This window comes from Rhinopithecus roxellana, chromosome 16 (assembly GCF_007565055.1).
Source record: "Rhinopithecus roxellana isolate Shanxi Qingling chromosome 16, ASM756505v1, whole genome shotgun sequence".
NCBI lineage: Eukaryota > Metazoa > Chordata > Mammalia > Primates > Cercopithecidae > Rhinopithecus > Rhinopithecus roxellana.
The window spans coordinates 1,321,832-1,347,944 of NC_044564.1; the positions used below are offsets into that span (position 1 = coordinate 1,321,832).

The 26,113-nt window shown below is 48.1% G+C and overlaps 1 protein-coding gene across 2 annotated transcripts in view; it reads left to right on the plus strand.

Annotated features, from left to right (window-relative positions):
- COL15A1 (collagen type XV alpha 1 chain) overlaps positions 1-26,113 on the plus strand; it is a 129,230-nt gene that overhangs the window by 35,918 nt on the left and 67,199 nt on the right. For both annotated transcript variants that reach the window (XM_030920102.1, XM_010357627.2), the window contains 7 exons: positions 7,485-8,032; positions 9,216-9,290; positions 11,077-11,157; positions 17,018-17,165; positions 20,899-21,011; positions 23,481-23,615; positions 24,921-25,073. In XM_030920102.1, coding sequence (XP_030775962.1) covers positions 7,485-8,032; positions 9,216-9,290; positions 11,077-11,157; positions 17,018-17,165; positions 20,899-21,011; positions 23,481-23,615; positions 24,921-25,073 — 1,253 coding nt within the window. The remainder of the gene's footprint in view (positions 1-7,484; positions 8,033-9,215; positions 9,291-11,076; positions 11,158-17,017; positions 17,166-20,898; positions 21,012-23,480; positions 23,616-24,920; positions 25,074-26,113) is intronic.

Genomic DNA, 26,113 nt, shown 5'->3' on the forward strand with positions numbered 1-26,113 from the left:
TGAACATCAATTTCCCTATCTAGAAAACAAGGATGTTGGATAGATTAATGAATTTTTGTTTTTGCGCAGACTCCTGGGCATAAGAATTCCCAGAATTGCCACACGCAAGCATGGATCTACTGGCCATGGGAAGCACTGGGCTGGTTTAAGCAATGAGCTTTCTGAGTGGGAGCCTCTCAGGCCTGTCTCCCTCTGTCCCCTGAACCCCTACCTGGCCCTGGATCCCTCAGAGACACCACTTGGAAACAAGCCACAGGATGTGAAGCCCTGGCGCTTTTACTCTCTGTGGCACCAGGAATTTTCCCAGCAGAAAGAGGCTTCCCCCTCCTGTTCCCAGCAGGAGAGAGAGAGGAAGTAGAGGAAAAGCTTTTTACTGGATTGGACAAGTGAAGAAGAAAGCAGAGCTATCAGTAGGGTGTTTGTGGTGTTGTTTTGTTTTTATCTTTAAACCGTGGAGGAGAGAAAAGAAATCTCAGTGGGATGTTTAGTTCTCTTTGTTTCTTTTCCTTCTTTTTTTCTTTCTTTCTGTACAAAGATAAGCTGAATCTGAGTGAGGAAAAGCAAGAAGAATAGGTTTTAGGATTTCTAAAAGTGGATGCAAGGAGTTAATCTCTTTAAAAATATGTAAATGTCTTTACTTTTCATACCATGTATATGCCATAAAATAGGAAAAAGTATAAAAGGATATCCAGTGAAAAGCAAGTCTCCCAGCCCCCAGTCACCAGCTTCCTTCCCTGGAGACAACCGCTGCCCCCAGTTTCTTGTGTATTCTTCTAGAGATATTGTAATATACCATATATATTTAAATATCTCATATATTTACTTTGTATTAGTACATATATTTCCAACTGATAGCAATTCAGTTCTGCACCTTGTTATTTTGTCTGTTTTTACGTAATACATCTTCTTGATTTTTTCATGTTAGCACTTAAGGAACCGCATCTTTTGAAATGCTGCCTTGGATTTCATTGTGTGAACCTATCATAATTTATTATATTCATCATTCCCAAAGATGAATGTTAGATAAATTTAAACCACAATGCAGTGAATATTTTTGTGTGTGCTTTATATTTCACGTATGAACTTTATCTGTTAAAAAATTCATAGAAGTATGACTACTGGGTCAACAAGTACATGCACATTTGCCATTTTGATAAATGTTATCAAATTGCTTCCCACCACATTATACCAATTTATGTTCCTGCCAGCAACGCAGGAGGCCTGCTGCCTTAAACCCTTGCCAACACAGCGTATTCTGATCTTTGCCAGTTTGATAGGGAAAATGGTATCTCTTCGTAATCTTAACTTGTCATTTTCTCATTATGAATGAGGTTGAGTATTTTTCATATGTTTAAGATTTTAATTTCTTTTACTGTGTCTAGAATTTCCTATTCTTTGCCCATTTTTCTTTTGGGTATTCATTTCTTTTTTCATATTAGAGAAATGAGTTTGTTACTGTGATTTTTGTAGCAAATATCATTTCATGGTTTTGGGATTTTCTTTGACATTGTGGGGATTATTATTATTATTTGCTATGCAGAACTTCTTTATTTCTGTGTGGTCAAATTTAACCAAATTTACCAATATTTTAACTAAAATTAATTTCTGTTTTAAAGCAAGTCGTGAACTAGAGAGGATAAGCATCCAATTGAGAATCAAATCTGAGTTCATGGCCAGCAAACACTTCCTCTCTGTTAACCTTAGTTTAGTCTTTTCTAAAATGAGGGGATTGGAGGCTGGGCGAAGGGGCTCACACCTGTAATCCCAGCACTTTGGGAGGCCGAGACAGCAGAATTACTGAGTCCAGGAGTTCGAGACCAACATAGGCAACATAGCGAGAACCTGTCTCTACAAAAAAGTGAAAAAAATTAGCTGAGTGTGGTGCTGCATGCCTGTAGTCCCAGCCATTTGGGAGGCTGAGAGGTGGAAGGGTCATTTGAGCCTGGGAGGTGGAGGCTGCAGTGAGCTGTGATCATGCCACTGCATTCCCACCTGGGCAACAGAGCAAGACTCTGTCTCAAAAAAAAAAAAAAAAAAAAAAAGAGGGGATTTGATAATATGTACACATTCATTCATTCATTCATTCACTCATCAGCCCTGGCTTGGTTACTGGGAACACAGACGGCTCAGTGGGAAGAGAAACAGGTGACCCAATAGTGACATGCAGGGGCTACAATAGAGGACCCCAGTGGGTACAGAGAGGGCTTCTAATGTAGCCACCAGAGGGGAGGGTGTGGGTGCGGGAGGTGAAGCGAGATTTCAGGGGAAGCAAGGCCTGGGCTGATGAGCAGGAGTCATTCAGTGAAAATAACTGGGCTGGGCTAGAGCAGATGGCACAGAGGGAAGCATTCCTGGCAGGGGTGGGAGTCCCTGGGACAGTGTGGGGCACTCCGGGGCTGTGTCAGGCATGTCAGGGAGTAGGGAGTGCAGCTTGGTCCTGACCACAGAGGGCCTCTTGAGCCAGGTGGCAGCAGCCTGGTCAGCCCTGGCCTGAGGGCCATGAATAATCATATTTTATAGAAGATTTTCTAAGCAGGGCAGCAACAGGATCAGATGTGCTCTTTTGTCGCGGAGGGGTTAATCATTTTTATAAAAATTGTATGAAGTATTTTCCATGAAATTAGCTATAAAGAAAAATACAACGAATACTTCTTTTGAATACCACCTAAACAATTAACGCTATTACTACAGTTGAAAAGCCCTGTGGACCTCTCCCAAATTGTATCTCTCTGCCTCCCCTAAATGTTGGCAAGAATATGCTGCTGGTGGGTCTGTGACATGACACAGTTGCTTCAGAGAACAATTTTGCAACATTCAGGGAAGTTGTAGGTGCACATACCCATATTATCCAATAATTCCACTTCCAGCTGTGGAATTACCTGCACAGGTAAGCAGGAGGAGATGTATTTAAGGGAGTCTATGGTAGTATCATTTGTAATATTGATGGAAACCTCACTTTCCACCAACAGAAATGTGAATCAACCTGTTGTGGCTTATTTATACCATAGAGTACTGTTGTGAAAATAATAAGGCCAGGCCAGGCGTGGTGGCTTACTCACGCCTGTAATCCCAGCACTTTGGGAGGTCAAGGTGGGCGGATCACCTGAGGTCAGGAGTTCGAGACCAGCCTGGCCAACATGGTGAAACCCTGTCTCTACTAAAAGTATAAAAATTAGCTGGGCGTGGTGGTGGACACCTGTAATCCCAGCTACTCAGGAGGCTGAGGCAGGAGAATCGCTTGAACCTGGGAGTCAGAGGGTGCAGTGAGCAGAGATTGCACCATTGCACTCCAGCCTGGGCAACAAGAGCAAGACTCCATCTCAAAGAAAAGAAAAGAAAATATAAGACCAGAGTCACATGTATCAGCAGGGATAAATCTAAAAAATACAATGCTGAGTGAAAAATAAAAGCAAGTTCCAGAAGAATGCATGCATCATGCCACCATTTACATGAGGTTTCGAACACACACCATGGTTCTACATTCTGTTGGAAACACATATCGAGTGAACAAACAAATGCGTGGGAGTGTTAAACACCAAATTCACAAGAATGGCTCCTGCCAGGGCATGGGCAGAGGAAAAGGACCGAAATGAGTTCATGAGACCTTCGGCTGAATTGATGTTGTCTGTCTTAAGTGCAGTGGTGGGCACATACTTGTTCCTCATAATATTATAATTATTTTTTTAAAGACAGCTCTCACTCTGCCACCCAGGCTGGAGTGCAGTGGGGTGATCATAGCTCGCTGTAGCCTCAAACTCCTAGGCTCAAGTGATCCTCCCGGCCCAACTTCCAGAGTAGCAGATTACAGGCACACACCACCACATTCTGCTAATTTTTAACTTCTTTTTGTAGAGATGAGGTCTTTCTATGTTGCCCAGGCTGGTCTCAAACTCCTGGCCTCAGCATTCTTCCTACCTTTGCCTCTTAAAACACTGGAATTACAGGTATGAGCCACCATACCTGACCCTATTTAAAAATTTTTAAAAATGATATATATAGAGAGAGCGACAGGGTCTTTCTTTGTCGCCCAGGCTGAAGTGCAGTGGCACGATCGTAGTTCACTGCAGCCTCAAACTCTTGGGTTCAAGTGATCCTACCACTTCCGCCTCCCAAATAGCTGAGTACAGGCACACATGACCACACCCATTAATGTATAATGTATTTTATTTATCCATTGTTTTTCACAATGATTTCGACATATAATCACTGTAAATAGTGTTGAGATTTTTTTTCCAAACTAAGTCTTTGAAATTTAGTTTGTAGTTTACATTTATGACACATCTCAGTTGGGAAGACCCATATTTCAAGTACCCAATAGCCATATGTGGCTACTGGTTATCATACCAGACAGGGCGTGGTCTGGTATGATAGACCCCTAGAGGTCACCAGTTACAACCTGATACAACCTTATCCACAGATAGAGTTGTGTCAGGTGACTTCTGTGGTTCTTTTCTGAATGAGCAAGTCTAGATGACGACAACGACGATGATGATGATGATGATGATGGCTACTTTTTTCTTTTTCTTTTTTTTTAGACAGGGTTTCTCTTTGTTACCCAGGCTGGAGTGTGGTGGCATGATCATGGCTCACTGCAGTCTTGACCACCTGGGTTCAAGCAATCCTCCCACCTCAGCCTCCTGGGTAGTGGGGACTACAGGTGCATACCACCTGGCTTTTTTGTTGTTTTGTGGAGATGAGGTCTCACTATGTTGCCCAGGCTGGCCTTGAACTCCTGGGCTCAAGCAATCTGCACTCGTTGTCCTCCCAAAGTGGTGGGATTACAGTTGTGAGCTACAGTGTGTCCAGCCATGATATCCACCACTTTTTAGGCATTTGCCATGTGCCAGCACTTTGTATTATGTCCTTTAACCTTCACAACAAACCTATGGGCTAATTACTCATGTTTTTAAAAATTGTGGTTAAACATACATAGCATAAAAGTTGGCATTTTAACCATTTGACAACCAAGTGCCTCATATTGTTTTTTACACTGTACTTTTTTGTGTAACCTAGATATTTCATAATAATTGAGGTTAGTACTGGCCGTGAGCAGCCTTTTCTGTGAGTGTCGTGGAGTCGGGATCGGGGCGCGGCAGTCAGGGCATCTCTCTCTCCTAGCCACCGAGTACACGTACCCATTCATGGGAAGTTTGAGTTCCTGGACCACCTGGAGTCTTGACTCCATCCTTCTTGCTGCTGAAGGGTCATTGATACAGTAGGCAGACTAGGTGGAGCCTCACCCACAACCGTGGTAGAGACTCCCCCATCTCAGTGAGGCTGCAGCAGTGAATCAGCCAGAAATCACACCAGCCGTGGCTCGAAAATGTCCTGCCACTTACTAGCTGGGTAACCTCGGGCCAGTCATCTCATCTTCCTAAGGGATAAGAGCAGTTAATTTCCAGGGCTGCTGTGAGGACTAAGTAAAACTATGCATGAAAACCACGTTGTTATTATTCTTTATAAGGGAGCTCAAGGGCACAGAGGCAGGCTCCCATGTCAGCCTTGCTTTCCTGGTCAGTGCTGCAGGAGTGATTATCCCTGTCCATTGACCTCTTGAGGTTGTTCAGTGGATATAATAAAAATAAAGAATAGTGAATGTTTGTTGCATTGCTACCATTATTAACCAGGGGTTTCCATGGACGGTCTCATTTAGTCATTCTTTTGGAGCTCATTCTCGTGCCTGTATGACAGAGGAAGACACTCAGACTTGGAGTGGTTCAGTGACACTGGAGGTCACAGAGCTACGTAGTTGTGTCCAATAAGACGGTGACAAGTTGGGTAAACTGGAAATCAGGCTGATTCCTCAGGTAGGGCTTTCCTTAGAGGGCCCCTCTAGTGTTTGGGGTTTTTTCTGGAGACCAACCCACCAAGTCCCCAGAAACCACTCAGGTTCTCAATGGCCTCTGGCCTTTGGCCATAGCCCGGACAGCCATCAGGTGAGTCTGCCCTGCCCTCTGGCCTCCAGAGGAGGACACCTCTTGATTCTGATCCTCACTCATTCCAGGCCTCCTCATCTGGTTGAATCCTCAGGATCTGGTTTCACTTCCAAGGCCAAAGGGTGTTATTTGTCCATTGTCCTGGCTGCAGTCATCTTGTCCCCCTCTCCCTGGGACCTGCTTTCCTGTCTCACTGCTGGTACCTTGGATATCAACTCCAGGAGTGGGTGCATGTTGCTGCAAGCCAGGCTGCAACCTTCTCCTGGGGAAAATAGTTGTATGGGCCAACATTCTTGAGCCTGGGGTCTTTTTCAGGACACCATAATGGAACCCCATCATTTCTCCCTCCAAGGTGTGGTGGCATAGCCTCTGGGGTCAGATGCTCTGGGTTTGAAACCTGCATGCAACTTACCTTGAGCAAATTTGTTAATTTCTCTAAGCCTCAGTTTTCTCAGAAGTAAGATGGGGTAACAGTACCTAATCTCGTAGGCTTGTTGTGAGGATTACATGAGCTAATGTATGTAGAGAGCTTAGAGCGGGGCCTGGTACAGAGAGAGTGTAGGGAATGTGGATGATGATGATGGTGATGATGATGGTGATGATGATGGTGATGATGATGATGGCGGTGAAGTCAAAGGCAATGACAATGATGCAAATTTCAATTGCTCTGAGGCCTGGGAATACTTTACTCTGTCCCTGATTTTCCCCTCACACTGGAGGGACTTAAACAATAGACCTCAAAACAAAACAAACCTATCCAGTTTTTTTTTTTCTTTTTCTTTTTCTTTTTTTTTTTGAGATGGACTCTCTCTCTGTCACTGAGGCTAGAGTGCAGTGGTGCAATCTCGGCTCACTAGAACTGCCACCTCCAGGGTTCAAGCGAATCTCATGCCTCAGTCTCCAAAGTAGCTGAGATTACAGGCATGTGCCAGCACACCTGGCTAATTTTTGTATTTTTAGTAGAGTCAAGGCTTTACCATGTTGGCCATGCTGGCCTCGAACTCCTGACCTCAAGTGATCCACCCGCCTAGGCCTCCCAAAATACTGGGATTACAGGTGTGAGCCACCATGCCTGGACCCTATTCAGTTTTATAGTGGGGAAAAAAAATCTCCAAGTTGATGGGGGAACATTATATATTCTAGGGATTACTCATAAGCGTTTTCTAAACTGCAGGTCATGAACTTTTAGTGGGTTACAAAATCAATTTAGTAGTTCATTACCAGCATGTTTTTAATAAAATGAAACAGAAAAATAATAATTAAATGGAAAGAAAAATATTTGAGTGCCTGGTGAGTATTAAAAGCCAATCGTGTTCTATGAAACTTTTGTTTCGGTGTTACAGATATCTGTCTACACGTGTGTATATTGGGTTGCAATGTAAATGCATTTCTTATTGTGAGTCATTGTCAAAAACGTTTGAAAAACAACCATTTAGGAACTACAGTTTCAGAGGGGTTCCTGAGTGATCTTGTGACTGCATTTCTTCCTCATTTTCAAGCAAAGTGGAATATACCTGTAAGGCATGGTCTCTCTGTCCCTCCCTGCAGAGTCTGCTTCCCAAAGTCACCTGGACCTCACGCAGCTCATCGGTGTCCCGCTGCCCTCGTCTGTATCCTTTGTCACAGGCTATGGTGGCTTCCCGGCCTACAGCTTTGGCCCTGGTGCCAATGTCGGCCGCCCAGCCAGGACTCTCATCCCATCCACCTTCTTCAGGGACTTCGCCATCAGCGTCATGGTGAAGCCCAGCAGCACCCATGGTGGTGTGCTCTTCGCCATCACTGATGCCTTCCAGAAGGTCATCTACCTGGGCCTGCGGCTCTCAGGTGTGGAGGACGGCCACCAGCGTGTCATCCTCTACTACACAGAGCCGGGCTCCCACGTGTCCCAAGAGGCTGCTGCCTTCTCGGTGCCCATGATGACCCACAGGTGGAACCGCTTCGCTGTGATTGTCCAGGGTGAGGAAGTGGCCCTCCTCGTGGACTGTGAGGAGCACAGCCGCATCCCCTTCCAGCGGTCCCCCCAGGCTTTAACTTTCGAGTCCAGCGCTGGAATCTTCGTGGGCAATGCAGGAGCTACAGGACTTGAGAGATTCACTGTGAGTCAAAGTCCCACTTCAGGTAGACCAGGGAGGTGGATGGTCAGAGACTCACCATGCAATAAATGGAACAACTATTATTGTTAGTATTTTATTCTTATGTCCTCAAAGAGGCATGCGTGTTATGACTTGAAATAACACTAGGCCTGGAACCCCAAAACCTAGATTTTCATCCTCAGTTTTCAACTTATCTTGTGGATTTGAGACAGTTATCTGGATTCTCTGATCCTCTCTGTTTCCTTACCTGTAAGTGGAGATAAGAAAGCCTACCCCACAGGCTTGTAGGTCAAATAAGATAACCTGTGTGAAAATACTTTGTACGTTTTAAGATTTTATATAAAAGAGCAAGGTTTGTTATAGCCCTAAATGGTTTGATCTTTGGATATGGGTGGCAACTGCACTTAAGTAATTTCTGAAAAGGTGGGATACACTAGAATACCAGAGTGAGAGGTAGCTTTTCCCTCCTTCTAGGCAATGTGCACTTAAAAAAAATTAAACTGACTTTACTATCAAAATGGGCTTTTATGAATAAGGCATTCTAAAGATCACTAAGTTATTGTAGGTACTCATTTAGTCAGCACACGTATTTACTGATGTCTCATTGGTGAACAGGACAGCACCATGGGGTGGAGTCTGGGTTTATCTGGAGTAGAGTGAAAGGCATTGGAGAATGTTAAGAAGTTAAAATCCGATGGGCAATTTTTAAATGCTCACTTTGGGAGCCTTGTGGAGAGGAAGCTGTCAGGTGTGGGGAGAGGGGATGAGAGTGGAGGCAGGGAGGTTGCAGTAGCAGCCCTTCTTGGGATGGGGCCTTCAAACCCAAAAGTGTTGAGCTGCAGGAGAAAGAGCTTTCTGGGAGAGGGAGACGTGTGTTTCAGGGCCTGCCACTGACAAGCTGGGGACCTGGAGACAGGAGGCTGCTGTAGTGTCCATACTTGAACACTATGCTCCCCAAGGACCTTTCTGGCCCAGGGGTCAGTATGATACTGGCCCAAGAAGAATCCCCCCATAATTGAGAGTGGGCCAAGAGGTGGCCTGGCTTTGTGGTTGAGGCCACAGGCCATACATCCTCACTCCTGTGCTTTTACCTGTGCTTCTCCATTACAAAAACAATCATGTCTTCTACTGGCAGTCATGCTGTGAACATGCAAACCATGGCTTCTGATCCCTCTCTTTTCCCCAGGGCTCCCTCCAGCAGCTCACTGTGCACCCTGACCCCAGGACTCCCGAGGAGCTGTGCGACCCCGAAGAGTCCTCGGTGAGCTCCCCTACTATCCCACAGCGGGCCCTGCAACCCCAGCAGCTGGGGCCTGGGGAGGGCTAGATGCCCAGACAGTGGCGTGGAGTTTCTGAAACCTCTCATTTTGGCAAGTGCTGCCTCAAGTCCTATTTTGGGCTTTTGGCGTGATTTCACTTTTTAAAGCGCGTCAGCCATCTCTGGTGCGGGGAGCTGTGTTTCTTATAAGGTGTCAGGATCTTCCATGGCTGTGGCCGTCAATGGCCTGCTTTCCTGCCTTCTTGCCAAGAAATGGTGTCAGGATTCTAAAATAAAAGTTAAAACTGAGATATTCTGGGAGTAAATTCCCATAAAAAACGATCCTCAACTTAGCTTTTATGCTTGGCAAATGATTTCGTTCCTAAGCTGGTGGGCAGGAAAAAAAAAAGATGACTCCTTCTTCCTTCCCTCCTTCCCTTCCTCTAAGGATTGACTGAGCACCTACTGGGTGGCAGCCCTGGGTAGGCGCTGGAGATAAAGGGATAACTGGGAACTGTTTAATAAGCTGCTCATATGCACTTCCATACCAAAATACAGTGGCAGAGCAGAGTGTGATGAGAACATGGGGAGATCCTCAAATCCAAACTCAACGTGTCAGGTGGGAGCAGAAAGAGGAAAGAGGCGGAACTTGAAAGGAGTTAGGGAGCAGGTGATGCCTGAACAATGACAAGGGTGAGGCCTCCCAGGGAGAAGGGGTCCCAGGATGCAGTCAGAGGCGAGCAGAAGGTAGCACATTCCTACAATTCCTGTTGCTCTTTGGGTGGCGTCAACCCCGCAACAGAACATAAATTGATCTCGTTAACTTTGTGAAAAACAAAATGCTGTGGATTCTGTTGGAAAGCCCCTGAGAAGTGGCATTTGGGCCTGTGAGAATGCCTGTGTTCCATGAGCCAGTGGTCCCAGCCTGACAGTCATGTGACGCTGATTAGTGTAGTCTCGTGTTCGTCTCTGCATTGCCATTAATACTGAAAAAGTAGAAACAACCCAAGAGTCCAAGAACAAAGGACTGGTCACAAAATCACAGCACTCGGGCTCCTTGTCTGCCTTTAGGAGGCTAGTTAGAAAGATTAGGTAACGCCAGGAAATCATGATTCGGCTGTAATGGTTCCCAGAGCGAGATTCCAATGACAGCCTCACAAAGGTTGGGAGAGTGGTGGGGACCTGGATAGAATGAAAGACAATATGTTAGAGTGTAAAATGATTGTGTATTTTGTTAGAGCAATAAAATGTGGAAAGAAATATAATGAACAACTAGGCTGGGTGCAGTAGCTCACGCCTGTAATCCCAGCACTTTGGGAGTCCGAGGTGGGTGGATCACTTGTGGTCAGGAGTTTGAGACCAGCCTGGCCAACATGGTGAAACCCCATCTTTACTAAAAATACAAAAATTAGCCAGGTGTGGTCGTGCGTGCCTGTAATCCCAGCTACTCGGGAGGCTAAGGCAGGAGAATCATTTGAACCCAGGAGGCAGAGATTGCAGTGAGCCGAGATCGCACCGCTGCACTCCAGCCTGGGTGACAGAGTAAGAGGGACCCTGTCTCAAAAAAATAAAAAAATAAAATAAATAAATAAAACAAATAACCAACCACGCACACTGCACACACGCTGTCTCCTTAACCCCACTCTGTCTCTGATAGACACACACACATACACAAACGGTTCCTCTGTAGGAGAGTCGGTTTGTCAGTTTCTGTGACTTTCCCAGTTATCCAACTCTTATGGGCCCTGCCCACTCTGCCCAGTATGTGCCACAGTTTGTCTCCACACAGGCATCTGGAGAGACCAGTGGGCTGCAGGAGGCAGATGGAGTAGCTGAGATCTTAGAAGCCGTCACCTACACTCAAGCCCCGGTGAGTACTGGGATGCTGTGCCATGTGATCTTGGTCAGCTTTTAACAGGCTGAGAATTACTAGAGGGACCCCAGAGCCCTGGGTCTGACCTCTTTGTTTTCAGACCTGTGAGCTTAATCGTTGACTCATCTGGGAAGGTCAGGAAAGTACCAACCAATGGGCTCTTTGCAAAATCCCCTGGTGAACTGGAACACCAGCTCCCTCAGTGCCACCCTGTGTTCGTGACCATCAGAGGGCTGTCAAGGGCAAACACTGTGCTCTATTGCTTTGAAACCTTGGGTAAAAAGCCTGTGGCCTTGGGTAACTTACTCAACCATTCTGAACCTCAACTCCTCTTCCAAGAATGGTGATTCTAATAGCCCTGTCTCATAGGGTTGTTTCCAGGGTTAGATGATGAAGTGCAGGGACAAGCCTCAGCCCAGCATCTGGCACGAGAGAAACGGCTCTGAACGATGGCTCTTGTTACATTTGCTCAGGGCTCCAGCTGTGAAAGCACAGTCAGGACCCTAGTCTTGTGAGTCACAGAGTCCTCCAGGGAGCTCATTTCTGACGCATGGGAAAGGCAATCCTAACTTCCAGTGGCCTGGACCTCTTCCCTCCTGGGGATGCACCCTGTGGCTGAGACGTGGAAGTGGTTTTGAAAGCACTGAGTCAGACTGTGGGGACTATGGGGACACCCAGGAGCCTGTTTTTAATGAAAACAGCAAGCAGCAGCGGAGTCACTAAATACAGCAGAGCTTCAGCCGTCTCCTTGCCTGGTTGGGCTACTTTGTAAACTCATCTCTAACAGAAGAAATCAGGGAAATGGAAATAAGGCAGTGGCTGGAGATTTCAGACCTTGGGCAGCAGGGCTGTGGATGCAGCAGAGCTGTGGATGCAGCAGAATAGAACTAGAGTCTGTTAGCACTGGAAGGACCTAAAAGTCCTTCTGTACATCTCTTTCTGTACATAGGTGTACAGAAAACTGCCCTTTGTATACAAACGCAGCAAACCAAGGCCCAGAGAGGGGAAGACACTGACTCAAGGGTGTGTGGGCAGGACTGGGTTAACAGCATGAGTCTCCTGATGGCCATCCATGGGGTCATGGCCTGCGTGGTATTGCAAAAGTCCATCCCCAGGATGGTAGCCAACTCTTGGCCAGCTGGGATGAAGGAAGTCAAGGGTCCAAGTTGCCTGCCTACCTAGTGATTGGGGAGGGCAACTACTTTGGGTGGTGTGGCTATCCTGTGTGCCCATCAGCCCTTGGCCATCCCACTGGCATGTCCCAACCTGGGGCAGCAGGGCACAGAGTGGCCTTCACATCTGATGCTGCCCTGTGCACCAGTTCACAATTCACAGTGAGGCCAACTCGGGCAGAGGTGCCAACAGCCCAAGGTGGCCCTGAGAGAGGGACAGGAAAGGAGAGTGGGGTTTGAGCCTGAGGTGATCACCTCAGGATAGGGAAAGGAGTAAGGCAGAAAAGCTTGGGATGGGGCACCGGAGCTGGGCAACTTTGGACAGAGGTAGAGAAGTGGGAGGGGAAGGAAGAGAACTGGCATTCCTTGATACCACTGTGTACTTGGTGCTATTGTATACATGATTTCACTTTTGTTTCTTGCCACCCTGCAAGGTAGGTGGCGTTAGCCCCATTGTGCAGATTCAGAAATGAATGCCCAGGAGGTGGGGTGGCTCTGCCAGGGTCACAGGGTAGTGAAGTCAGTACTCAAGCCAGGCCCCACTGACTCCCCAGCCTTGGACCCTCCCCAGGACCATGGCACTGCAGGCACTGGGGCAGATGTGGGGCACGTGTCAGCCAAGGGGGGCTACGAAATCAATCCCCAGACTCACTGGAAAAGTGAAAAAGAAAAAGTTGTTGGTGATTTGATGGACTTGGTGGCCTCTGGGGAACTTCAAACACTTTCTTTCCAGGCTTCCCCAGCCCCACTTTTCTCAGTGGTTTTATGGGAACTGGTGCAAATCAGAGTTCCACCAAGCGTGAATCCCAACTCTGCCACTTACTGACTCTTGACCTTGAGCAAGTGACTTAAGCTCTCCAAGGCTCAGTTTCCTCCTTGGTTACAATACAGCGGACCTGCCTCACAGGGTTAGTGTGAGAATTAGACGAATTGCCCTGTGCAAAATGCTTGGACAGTGTCTGTTGTTGCTACTGTTGACCAATGGGTTTGTTGTGAGGATTAAGGGAGGTGATGTGATGTGTCAGAGAGCAGCTCAGGGCTGGACTCAGCACCGGGCATAGTACAGATGACTTGTTCCCCTTGGGGCCTCCTGGTTGGCTGGTGGCTGGGGCTGACAGGCATGCCAAACCCCTGTGGCTGCCTTCAGTTATTAAGGGGATTCCCCTGGGCTGTGCCTCAAGGCCTGGCGGTCCTGACCTTCACTTGTCTGTTCCTGATCATCAGAATGCCTTCCCTGTGCGCCCGTCTGTCTGCGCCACAGTTCACGCGCTTCCATGTGCTTCCATTTCCTTTAGTCTCATTTGCAGGGAGGTGTTTGGGGTCTCTTCTACATAGGAGGGCACTGAGGTCATGGAGATGATTGCTGGAGGCTACCCAGCCTGAAGGTGGCAGAGCCAGGTCTCCAGCCCAGGGTCCAGAGTGCACTCAGTCATGCCACCCCTGAGCTGGGGACTTCCCCCTTTTAACATCTCCTGGAAGGGCTTTATGGCTTTTTTCAGCAGCCACCCTCTAGGACGGGGAATTTCCCTCTTTAGCTCAGACAGTCCCCCTCCCTCCGCCTTGTCTGTCTGGCTTCTTTCTTGGAATGAATCTCACTTCCCCATCCTCAGCCTTTCCAGCCTGCCACCCTTTAAGACATGAGCCATCGCCAGTGAACTGAATTGCAGACTTTCTGAGTGGACAGGGACTAGAAAGTCTGCCCCTCCTTGCTCTTTTTCCCATTTAGGGTCGGGGTCCTTGCTATCCAATTCTTTGCATTTTCAGAAAGTTCTATGCTGTTGGAATTAACATCCCTATGGTTCTCAGCCCTGGCTGTGCATCAGGGTCATTTGTGTGTAAGTGTGTGTCGGGGGTGAGGGTGGCATGGGGGTTTGGGGAGGCACTGTGGGTGGGGTTTGGTCTTTAAAAGCAGATTCTTGCCTGGGCTGCAGACCTGGATGTTAAACTTCAGTAGATCTGGAGTGAAAGATCCTAGAATCTGTATTGACAAAAAGCTCTGCAGGTGATTCTGGTCCTCAGCCAGTGCCTCTTTCCCAACCACACCCAGATGCTCACAGTTCTCTGGACAGACCAAGCACATTCTCCCCTCCATGGCGCCTTAGTTCCTGCAGTTCTGTTTGCCTGGAGGGCTCCTCCCAGCTCCCCTTTCTGCCTGGCAAGTTCCTACTTAGCCTTCAGGCTCCAGTCCACATCCTCTCCTTGGAGGCCATTGTTTAGCTAAGACCCCTCCTCCCTCTTGGCTCTCACTCCCGCCATCCCACGCATCACACCTAATCGTGGTTTGTTGCGTCTGGTCTAGGTCTGGGGCTTCTCCATTGCCTGACAACTTGAGGACAGACACTCTGTCTTAGTTATTCATTTCTGTGTCCCCAGGGCTTAGCCAAGGACCTGGCACACAGTAGGGCCTCTGGAAATATGTGCAGAATGAGTAAATCTGATTGTGTGTACGTGAGCCTGGGCTCAGCAAATTGCAACACTTTTAATAACAATTCTCGGACTTGAGATTCCTATTTTGTCACAGGCCACACTGGATCCCCATCCACGTTGACCTCTGAAAACCAAAGCCACCTACTTGAGGCAGGTCCTGTGACCCTCACTCCTGAGGGTCAGCTCACCAGAACCACGCCCTGTCCTTGCAGGGGGCTTGGGATGCCTTGTTGGGAATTTGACAAAAGAAGTTTTTGGCTGATGGGATGGATCCCAACTTCAGCCACCCTGAGTTACAGAGCTCATCCCCCATCCTGTTGTCTTCCTGTGTTTCCCGAACCCTCACCTGCCCTGCCTGCCTCATCCCAAAGCCCAAATGCCTTATAGAGCACCTTTGCTACCAGCCACCAGCAGCCTCACTCCAGACTAGAGATGAGCATTCAGGGGTTTGAGCATTGGTTCCTGAACCAGTGATGGAGTGGCTTTTGCCTTGATCCCTCACAGGGAGAGGAGAGGAACCTCCTGGGCAGGGGTCTTTATCTACCCTGCTAGATGAACATCCATCTGGGTGAGATGGGGACATCCCACCTGGTCTTGTTCACAACCTTCCCTGGGGAGGTACCTGCTCTGTGCTCCTACTGGTGCCCTGGTTCCTGCCTTGTGGACTTCTTTAGTGCCACCTCCCAGTCACCTCAGCTCCCCTAGTCCATGATCACACTGCCACCAGCGAGGACTCTCTAAAACACACAGCTGCCCCCACTACTTCCTTGCCCGATGCTCCCCAGTGGCTGCCTGTGACCCTTGGGTTCAAGCCCATTCTTCTCCCCATAGAACCAGACCCTCCCTCTCCCTGCCTCCCTGGGCTCTGTTCCACTGCTTCCCTCCTCAAGCCCTGGGCTCTTGCCAAGCTCAAGTTGCCAGGCCCTGACTTCCATCAACCCTCCACCCCTGTGTTCTGAAACCCTGCTCATTCTCCAAGGCCCAACTCCTTAAAGCCTTTCCTCCCACCTCCACCCTGAAGATTTTACAGTACAATAGAATTCATGGTGATTGTCTCTGGGTGTTAGGACTCAAGGTGATTTCTCTTTTTGCTCATCTGCACTTGCAGTGTTTTCAATAATGAATATGGAATGTTTCTGTACTAAACATAAAGGTGTGCTTAGCCCTTCCATGCATTTTCTATTTCCTGCCTTCAAGTAGTTCTTTATTGTCCTCATTTTTACAGAGGAGGAAGCTGAGGCTCAGTGAAGCTCCATGACTTGCCCAACATAACTGAGCTTATAAGTGGAGAGCTGGGATTTGATCCAGGTCTGACTGTAAGAACTGAACTATTAAATTCTAAATTATGGAGCTTCTAAGAATCCTCCTTGTTCCATGGACCAGAAATTTATTGATTTACTAGATTCTGAATTAAGGAAACAACCTTCTGTTATTAGTCAGGATAGGTAAGTGATGCTGCAGTAACAAATTAACCTTAAAATCTTAGTACCTTACAAAACAAAGATTGGTTTCTTGTTCATACCACGAGTTCAACACTGATCCACAGGATTCTTCCATGCATCCCCAGCCCCTTGAGCTTAGAAGGCGATATGGCTATCTGAATGCTGACGAGCCCTGGGTCCTGTGAGCTGCTGCTTGGGTCCAGGGGTGATGTCGTGACTTTCAGAGCCCATGCCAGGATTTCTGCCCAGATCACTGATGTGCTCTGTGTTTCTGTTGGGTTTTTGTTTGTTTGTTTTTCTCTAGTTGGTAATGTTGGTTAAGACACTGACTGGCTTTGGGAAATCCTATGTAGATGCCGAAGTTTCCTTGGAAGGGATCACACCCATCTTTCATTTTCATAGGTGTTAATGATTCGTGCACATCTGGCATCGAATTTATATGCAGTTCCTGGTTCATTCATTTGTTCACTAATTCATTTAATCATTCCCTCATCTAACAGATCTTTAATGGGCACCTCCTCTGGCTGATCTGGGATTTGGGAATCACGGAAATATGATCCCTGTGCTCAGAGAGCTTTGGCTGAGATGAATAGTCTGACTGTTAACTGAACAGAATCTAATGACCTCTAGTAGGCACCTCTTTCAGGCCCTGGGAGGTACAGCCATTGCCTAGGTAGACACCAAGCGGGGCCAAGCTTTCCCCTTGGTTTATTCAGCATCTTGTGCATATATTATTTTCTCCAATGATATTCACTGTCACTTCTTCTGCTTTACTGCCAAGTACATCATTTTGCGTCTCATTTTTCCTCCCTTCAGCCCAAAGAAGCAAAAGTTGAACCCATAAATACACCTCCAACTCCATCCTCCCCCTTTGAGGACATGGAACTTTCTGGTGAACCTGTACCTGAGGGGACCCCGGAAACCACCAACATGAGCATCATCCAGCACAGCAGCCCTGAACAAGGCAAGTCCAGATGCACATGCCTACATAGTGGCCTTTTATTGGGTGATTACTATGTGTCCAGCTGGGGCCACATATGTAACATACAGAATCTCATTTAACCTTCCCCTCAACTCTTTAAGAAAGGGTGAGAACCACCCTCATTTTACAGACAAGATGAGGAAATTGAGCCACAGAGAAGTTAAGTAACCCAGCCAGGAGCAAACGGCTTGTGAATGGCAGAGCTGGCGTTTGATCTCAGATAGCAGAGCTTCTAACCCCCAGATCTGGAGCTTCTGATTCCCAGACTCTACCCCTTCTGGGGTTTAACAGAAAAGTTTGTAACAATCCTTGCTGTTTGTTGAATACCTACGGTGTGCCAAGTGTTTGGATATTTTGTCTCCAACACTGACAGCATACCGCCTACTCAATAGCACTAGCCACTATTTTATAGGTGGAAAAACCAACACTTGGAAAAGCTAAGTCCAGAGTCCCCACCCTTTCTGACTTTTGTCACAAACTCCCCAACTCTCAGAGGATCAGCTAAACTCCTGTGTGGCACAAGTGAGAAACTGATGGCCAGAGAGGGGCCGGTTACCCAGCAAGGCAGCAGCAGTCCCTAGGAGAAGAGCTGGTCCCCTGGCTGCCCATCCAGGGCTCTGGCCCCTGTCTCTTGTCCCCCTACCCGTGCAGAGGAGCACTGGCAAAAGCCCAGGCATCAAACACTATCCCCAAGCACTAGCTTGGCATATGCCCAAGCCCTGAGATCGCTTGTGGTTACTGTCATTTCTCAGAGGGGCCGTCACTTCAGACTGAAGATGTAAGTACAAGATCATTCCTGGCAGCACTGTTCTCAGGAACAAAAACAGTCCAAACTGCCCATAGTAGGGATTGGTCGAGCAAATTTTATTTCATTCATACATACAGCCCTGACATTGGTGATACAGATCTGATTTAATGACCCAGGGACATGCTCGTGGTATAGTCCACCAAAAAAGCAAATTCCAAAACTATGTGTCTATGACCCTAATTTTGAATATGTTATTTATATCTATTTACATATAGCTATGTAGAGTGATGTGTGTATGTATTAGATACATCACATATTAGATGTAATATTCATCAAAATGTTATAAGCAGTTATCTCTGAGTGGTAGGATTATGGATGGTTTTTACTTTCTTTATTGTACTTCTGTGTTTTATTAATACAAGTCTTCTACAATAATATGTATCACTATACTTTTTGGTTCTGTCATCAGTTAATGAGTGTTATTTTAACAACTAAATTTGGGGAGTCTGTGGGTCAGAGAAGGTATAGAGAACTGGAGAGAAAAAATTGTAGGATAATTTAATAACGTCATGACAGAGCCAAGGAGGCTGGGTGTTGCTGTGGAAATACTGCCGGCTGGGGAGGGTCAGACAGCTTGGAAGGAGGCCCTGCCTAGCTCCCTATTTGCTGTCGGCCTGGGGCAAGTTGCTGATCAGTTTCCAAGCTTCAGATTCCTTAGCCGTCCTCTGGGAGCGTGAACAATCCCCGCTACCGGGTGGATGAGAGGGCTGAATCTGGCCGCCGTTGTGGAAGTGGTTTCTGAATTGCGAATGGTTTTCTCAGGGGTGGAATTAGGATCTCTGAGCAAGGGGGTAAGGCGAAGGGGCTGGGGCGAGGACTTTCCTAGACTGAGGAGATGAGGTCCACGTGGGGACTGGGCTCTGATGCCAATGCAGCTCGCCTGTTCCCGGTATCAGCCACACTCCTTATCTAGCAGACAAAAGGTCAGTCGAAAGCAACGAAGCTAGCCAAATTGTCCTTTTCTTCTTTATGTGTAGACAGCCTGGATGGTGGGAGAAAGCCCTGGCTAAGCAAAGCGCCTAGTATTTGCATTCGGAGCTTCCCTGACGCCATCTTGGCCCGTGGAAGGGGCCACCCCACCTCTTTCGTCCCAGGGGTCAGGCCTTGGAGACCAGGCAATCAGCTGCTTGCACGGCACCCCCTGGTGGTCAGAGCAGGGAGGACGAGCGTGCTCGACCCGTGCTGGCCACTTTTTCCATCACAGGATGGGACAGGAGTGGATAGGGGGGCAGAGTCCTTTGGAGGATTTCGCACCTCCCCCAGAGTTATTGTGACCTGGGACCTGCGTGAGCACAGCGTGTGTGGGAAGGGCCTGGCCCAGGGACAGGCTGACCTGGCTTCAGGGCCCTTCCCAGCCTCAGTCTCATTCCCGGGATTAATAATACTGAGGTGTTAATGTGTGGATCCGACAGGACACACCTGTTACAGGGTGATAGTGGGATTTCCACCCAGGATCTGCCCACCTGCAGGAAGGTGGTGGGAGGGGTCCCGGTGGGCAGGACAGGTGAGCCAGCAGGAGGGTTGCTGGAGGGAGTGCATGGGACAATGTTGGCATTGGCCCAGCCATAATAGGCATGCAGTCATGGTAGTACAATTTTTTTTTTTTTTTTTTTTTTTTGAGACAGGGTCTTGCTCTGTCACCCAGACTGGAGTGCAGTGGCATAATCATGGCTCACTGCAGCCTTAACCTCCCAGACATGAGCTCCCTCCTGAGGCTCCTGAGCAGCTGGGTCTACAGCCACATGCCACAATGCCTGGCTAATTTTTTTTTTTTTTTTATTTTAGTAGAGATGGGGTCTCGCTATGTTGCCAAGGCTGGTCTTGAACTCCTGAGCTCAAATGATCCTCCTGCCTCGACCTCCCAAAATACTGGGATTACAGGCATGAGCCACCATGCCTGGCCAATGAATAACTTTTCTTTGTTTCAAAACTCCGTTTGCTTCTTCTTCTTTTTTTTTTTTTTTTGAGATGGAATCTCACTCTGTTACCCAGGCTGGAGTGCAGTGGTGCAATCTCAGCTCTACAACCTCTGCCCACTGCAACCTCTGCCTCCTGGGTTCAAGTGATTCTCCTGCCTCGGCCTCCTAAGTAGCTGGGATTACAGGCATGTGCTATCACACCTGGCTAATTTTTGTATTTTTAGTAGAGATGGGAGTTCTCTGTGTTGGTCAGGCTGGTCTCGAACTGCTGACCTCAAGTGATCTGCCCACCTCGGCCTCCGATTCCAGGCTGCTTTTTAAATTGCAAAGGAAATATATGCATGTGGGAACAATTAAATTAATGCTCGGTTGTATAAACCAGAAAAATAATAGTTTCCTCTTCTTAAACTCCTATCTTCTGGAAACTATCAGTACTAAACACTGTGGTTTAGCCAAGTATATAAATATATAAGCACATACATATATATGTATATATTATATACATCATATAGTAATCATTACATAACATGAATATTATATATATAATAATGATAAGACATCTATACTCATACTTTTTTTCTATTTTACACACATAAAACCATATCAACAATGAACATTTGTCAATTGCTTACTATATGCCAGGGGCTGTCCTCAATGCTTTATTTGCATTAGCTTACTTAGTTCTTGTGACATATAGTACTCAAAGCAACCCTATGAGGTAGGAATTATTGCAATTCCCCATTTCTAGATAAGGAACTTGAGGCAGAGGTTGAGCGACTTTCCTGCAGGTGGTGCCAGAGCCTGGAATGAAAACCACACATGCCTTGCCATGTATGTTGTTCTGCAACTTGGTTTTTTTTTTTTCCGCCGCTTGACTCTGTGTCATGGTATCTGAACATCTTTCCAAGTTAGTTGGTGAAGAGATACCTCATTCTTTTCCAAAACTGCAAAATGTAGTTATTGATAGCAGAATGCCTGCTTCCTGTAGGGTCTGGTGAGATCCTGAATGACACACTGGAGAGGATTCATTCTGTGGATGGTGACCCAATTACTGACAGCGGTTCAGGGGCTGGGGCCTTCCTCGACATAGCTGAAGAAAAGGTGAGTAGATGGTAAATTTCATTTGATTAGTCAGTAATAGACTTGTTTGCTTATTTCAAACTTGATGATGATTTTATTGGGCACCAGAGAGAACCACAGGATTTTGGTTGAACAGCATCAAGATTGCTTCTGTCCTCATGGTACAGAGGAGGTCGGAGTCCCAGGGCCACAGAGGCTCTCCAGGGATGCACAGAACTGGTGGGGGATATGCGGTGCAAGCTTGTCCTCACATTTGCCTGTGATGAGTGTCCAGGCCTCACCAGCGCACACCCGCCCTCCTGCTCAGTTGTGAAGACACATAGCTTTATCAACCCTCTGAGTCCCCTTCAAGATGGAATCAGATTAACTGCAGGCGCATTCATGCTATTGTTTGGTAATTGGCTTTTACACCTGTGAAGCCACTTTTGAAATGCTGGGCTCCCTAGGGTGCAAAATTAAAGCATAAATAGTTTTCTCACAAGGGCTCCTGCTGAAAACCCACAATGCCAACTCATTCCTTCCCTTCTCCTGGGATGAAAACTTCGGACAGTTCTCACAGCTCTCTCAGTCACTATCTGGTAACAGTCAATTTTCACAGATATTTAAAAGTCAAGCCCAGCATAATATCAAAAATTCAACAAAATTACAAGCAGTTTCCCCTCTGCTATACTCAGGCCTGCTATAGACTAGGAACCTGCCAGGAAAGGGAAGTGTGGTTAGGGGTTTCCTCTCTATTTTCTTTCTTCTTTCTCCTCCTTATCCTCATGACCTCCCCATCCTCTAGAGCTATTTTTAACATCTACAGGGGCTGGCCCACCTGGAGAAATGGGCACAGTTGTATTGGGCTGGTCAAATTGTGATCTGGGCTTTTGGTGTGGAAGATGCCTGATTGTTGGAACTCTCTCTTATGGGGGCTTTTGTGGTTCCTGGGAGGTCTTCCTGCAGGGGATCTAGGATCAAAGTTCCATAGTTGGCCTTGTAACTTCTGCCCGGGCTTCCACCCCATACAGGGTGCCCGGATCTTCTGCATGTCCCTTTGACTACAGCCCATTTCAGCCAGCAACCTTTGAAGAGATTTTATCTTGTCTATCTCCAGCAAAGCAACTGCAGGACAAATACCCCTCCCTTCTCCATCCCCCTCCCCTCCTCTCCCCTTTCGCTCTCACCTCCTCTTTCCCTCCTCTCCACTTCTATTTTCTCCCCTCCTCTCCCCTTTCCTCCCCTCCCCTTCTCTTCCCACTTCCCTCCTCTTCTCTTTCTCCCTCACCTCCCCCTCCTCTCCTCTCCCCTTCCCCTCTCTTCCTTTGTCCCTCTCTCCCAACTCTGAATCTAAATGGCTTCCTCTGTTTTGTCACCCTGGAGAAAATCACACACCAGTCCCTGAGCCTCCCACATTCCAGGAAATGCATACCCAGCTCACCAAATGGTCTGGAGTGAGGAGAGGGGAGGAGAAGAGCCGCAGTACACTGGAAATTCTTTCCAAAGGAATTCTTGCTCTCCAGGCACTCATCCCCAAAATGAGTCCTGTGCGGTTTCTGACACAGCCTGGAGGTAGGAGATGGGCAGGAGCTGGTAGAACAGGTGCCATTTCCTTGTCTTAGCATGGGGAGATTACCTGATGCCTGTGAACTTGCACTTGCCCTTTGGGGCTTTAGCTGACGCTGAGTCAGAAAGAGTCTCATTTTAACATCCTGGGACCTCAACTTTCCTCTAACTGATTTTTGGGACAGTAATTCTGCAAGGATTTATTATGTTTTATGAAAAAGGGGCTCTGTGGTCAAATGACTTTGGGAAAAGCTGTATTCTACATCCCTCTTTTTATAGATTCTGAGAAATCCTGCAGCAAGGAAACCTTTTTAACTTTGATTAGCCTAGTGTTTTTTGTAACCAAAAGAACCATATTTTTGCAACAGATAAGTAAACAAACATTGGGAAATGAAGATAGGACATATTTGCTGTCACCAGCTCCAAAGCTGCTCTCTCTTTCCATTTCCCCCATTGCTATGAAACCTTCAGAGAATCTGCCTGTGCATTCCCAAAGGAAACTGAGTCACAGGGAGAGAGAAGAAGCAGGAATGTCTCTGTCTCCCAGCCTAGAGAAGGCTGAGGAGGACAGAGGTGCTGCCTACACATTTCTGAAGCATTGTCATGGGCAAAGACATTGTCTAATGCCTTCTGGATGGGTATATGGGGAGGTCACAGGGAGGCAGTGGGTCTCAGTAGAAGTATCTAGAGCTAGACCCGGCTGACTCAGGAGCAGTGATTTCCGTGTTAGTGGAGGTGCAGGCACAGAATCGAACACCAGACACAGGTGCCTGGGCGGTCTTTCCCATCCCTGGATTTATGAAACTATAGATGTAAAAGTCCTTGAGGGAAAGAAGCTACAGAAATGCAGGTGGCTGGAGGAGGCTAGGCAGTCTGTTCCCTCCAGCCACAGGCATGTTGGTGGGAGCCCAGAGACATGGTCTCCTCTGATGCCTTTGTTTTCAGAATTTAGCAGCAACAGCAGTGGGGCTGGCCGAGGTGCCCATCAGCACTGCTGGAGAAGCAGAGGCTGGCAGTGTGCCCACCGGGGGACCGACCCTCTCTGTGTCTACCCAGAACCCAGAGGAAGGGGTCACTCCAGTAAGTAGCTCAGAGTGCAAGCTCCCCTTCACCTGTGTCTGGGGTTGTGGCTTGTGTTGGGTGGGAGCAGTCACTGGCTTTCCCTATCTGTCTGCAAAACATAGTGACAATCTCATGGGGCAGTTCTGTTGGAGTAAGCACTAAATAGCATTGACCCATTCAGTGGCGGTGTGCAGAGCGCTACACTGTGCTGGGCACTAGGCCTGGTTTCAGGGATGGATAGTAAATAGGATAGACCTGATTCCTGAAGACAGCGTGGTAAGAGGGGCTGTGGTCAGTGGTAGGTGAAGCATAGGATGCTCTGGGAACACTGAAAAAGGGGCCTAGAGCCCAGATTGGGGGCACAGAAGTGCCCTCGGGAAAGGATGCTGAAAGCGAGCCTGAGAGGGTAAGTAGAAGTTGCCTAGCAGAGGGGGTGAAACAGATATTTCAGCAAGGTGGGCAGGCAGGAGCAAAGAACTGGAGCCTGAAGAAGGGCAGCATACCTGCAGGGTGAAGTGTGAGCCAGGGGTCAGGGAGAAGTGTCTGGAGAGGCTCTAAGGACACAGAGAAGATTAGCAGTAATAGGGGGTCACTGAAGGGTAAGAAACAAGGAATGGATGTAGCCAGATTAGAATTTCAGAAAGATAAGCCTGACTACTGAGAAGAGAAAGGGTAGCGAAGCAAACTTGGAGAAAGAGGCCGGGCTTGGGGGCTGTGTTGGAGTTTGGGTGAGTGGTAGTGCCAGCCTGCTCTGGGGTGTGGCCAACAATGTCAGATCCTCTCAGAAGTCCCAGTGAGCAAGGGACTGAGAAACATCCATTGAATCTGTCCATTCACAGTGAGTGGCCTTGGGGAGAGCAGCTTCAGGGCTGTCGGAGCGGTGGAAGCCAGATGGCACTGGGCTAGGGAGAGAGTGGGACAGGGAGTGGTCCACGAGGGTAGACTGCTGCTTCAACAAGAAAGCTGTGGAGTCCGAGGACCTAGAGTTTTGTTTCAACACAGTGACTTAAGCAGCAGTAGCTGCACTCTCTGATTAGGGGACAGAGCTTGGAAGGGCTACTGGTGAGCACATGCCCCTTGGGGTTGGCAGGGAGAGCTGATGGCACACCACACAGGTGGGATGCTGGGGTGGTCTCGCAGCTTGGGTGGTGTGAGGAACCCAGGCTTCTGTATTTCTGTCTGTTGTCTCACTGTGGGTTTCCAGGTGAGGTGAGGTCTTGGTGTACAGGTGCTTTGAGGGGCCCCGGCCATCTGTTCCTCACCACAGTGTGGTGGATCAGCATCATGGGTCACTGATGTGGTTCCTGCTGACTTTCTATTCAGGGTCCAGATAATGAAGAGAGTTTAGCAGCAACAGCAGCAGGGGAGGCCGAGGTACTCGCCAGCACACCTTGGGAAGCAGAGGCCAGTGGTGTGCCCCCGGGGGAGCCGGACCTCTCCATGTCCCCCCAGAGCCTCGGAGAAGAGGCCACTGTGGTAAGGACTGTATGGTGCCCAGAGGTCGAGGTCATGGTGGGAGCAGCTCCTGGCCTTCTTAGAGTGTGGGGCTCCTACTCAGCAAACCCATGGGAGCCTGAGGCAGGGGGATCTCTGACCAACTACTCACTCGGGGGTGGAGTTTGCCAAGGCCTGGGTGAGTGTGGTGAAGCCCCTGGAGGTCAGTGGGCAGCTGGGCTCTGAGGATGGGTGAGTTGGAGAGGTGGGGTGTGTCCCAGGGCTTCGTGCAGGACCCCGCTGCCTCCACCCACAGGGAGCGGGAGCCAGAATGGAGGAGTGGCGGGCTCCTGGAGGGCGGTGGGGGTCAGGCTGCAGGCCCCAGCAGGGATCAGAGGTCACGACCAGGACTTCCCAGCCCTCTTCTTGTGCAGCGCACACTGTCCAGCTCCTGAAGGCAGGGCACATCATCCCAAGGCACTCAGCCAGTCTGTCCCTGTGCTGTCTCTACTATGGGTGCCCTCAAGTTCTTCCAGCTCAGCTGACTCAAATGTGAACTCCTCCTTTCCATTCCTCCTATGTTCACACCTCACATGAATGGAACCATCATCCTCCAGTCGCCTAATCCAGAATTGTCTTCTCTCTTCCTTAAGTTCTACATCCCATCAAGCGTCAAGTCTTGTTAACTTTTCTGCCCAAACACATCGTGAATCACCAGCTCTGTCCTTCTCCAGTGATGGCCCCTGCACTGAGCTGCTGTGTCCCCAGCCCAGGCAATTGCTAAGGGCCCTGTCTGGCAGTTCTATGGATTCTTTCAGTGAACAAAGTGGTCTTCTCCGTCTCCTTCTTCTTCCTCTTCCAGTTGTCCTTTCCTTTCTCCTCCTCCTCTTCTCCACCTCCCCTCCCTTTCCGTGTCCTCCTCTTTCTTTAATGTCTAGGCACTTATGACACATTGGGAAAGCCATGGATCCGATCCCAGTTCTACCAAGTCTTAGCTTAGTAGAAACTAGAATTTGACCAGCAGAGCTGTCTGAAAATAGAAGAGCTGTCTGTAGAGGTGGTGAGGTCCTAGTTACTGAAGG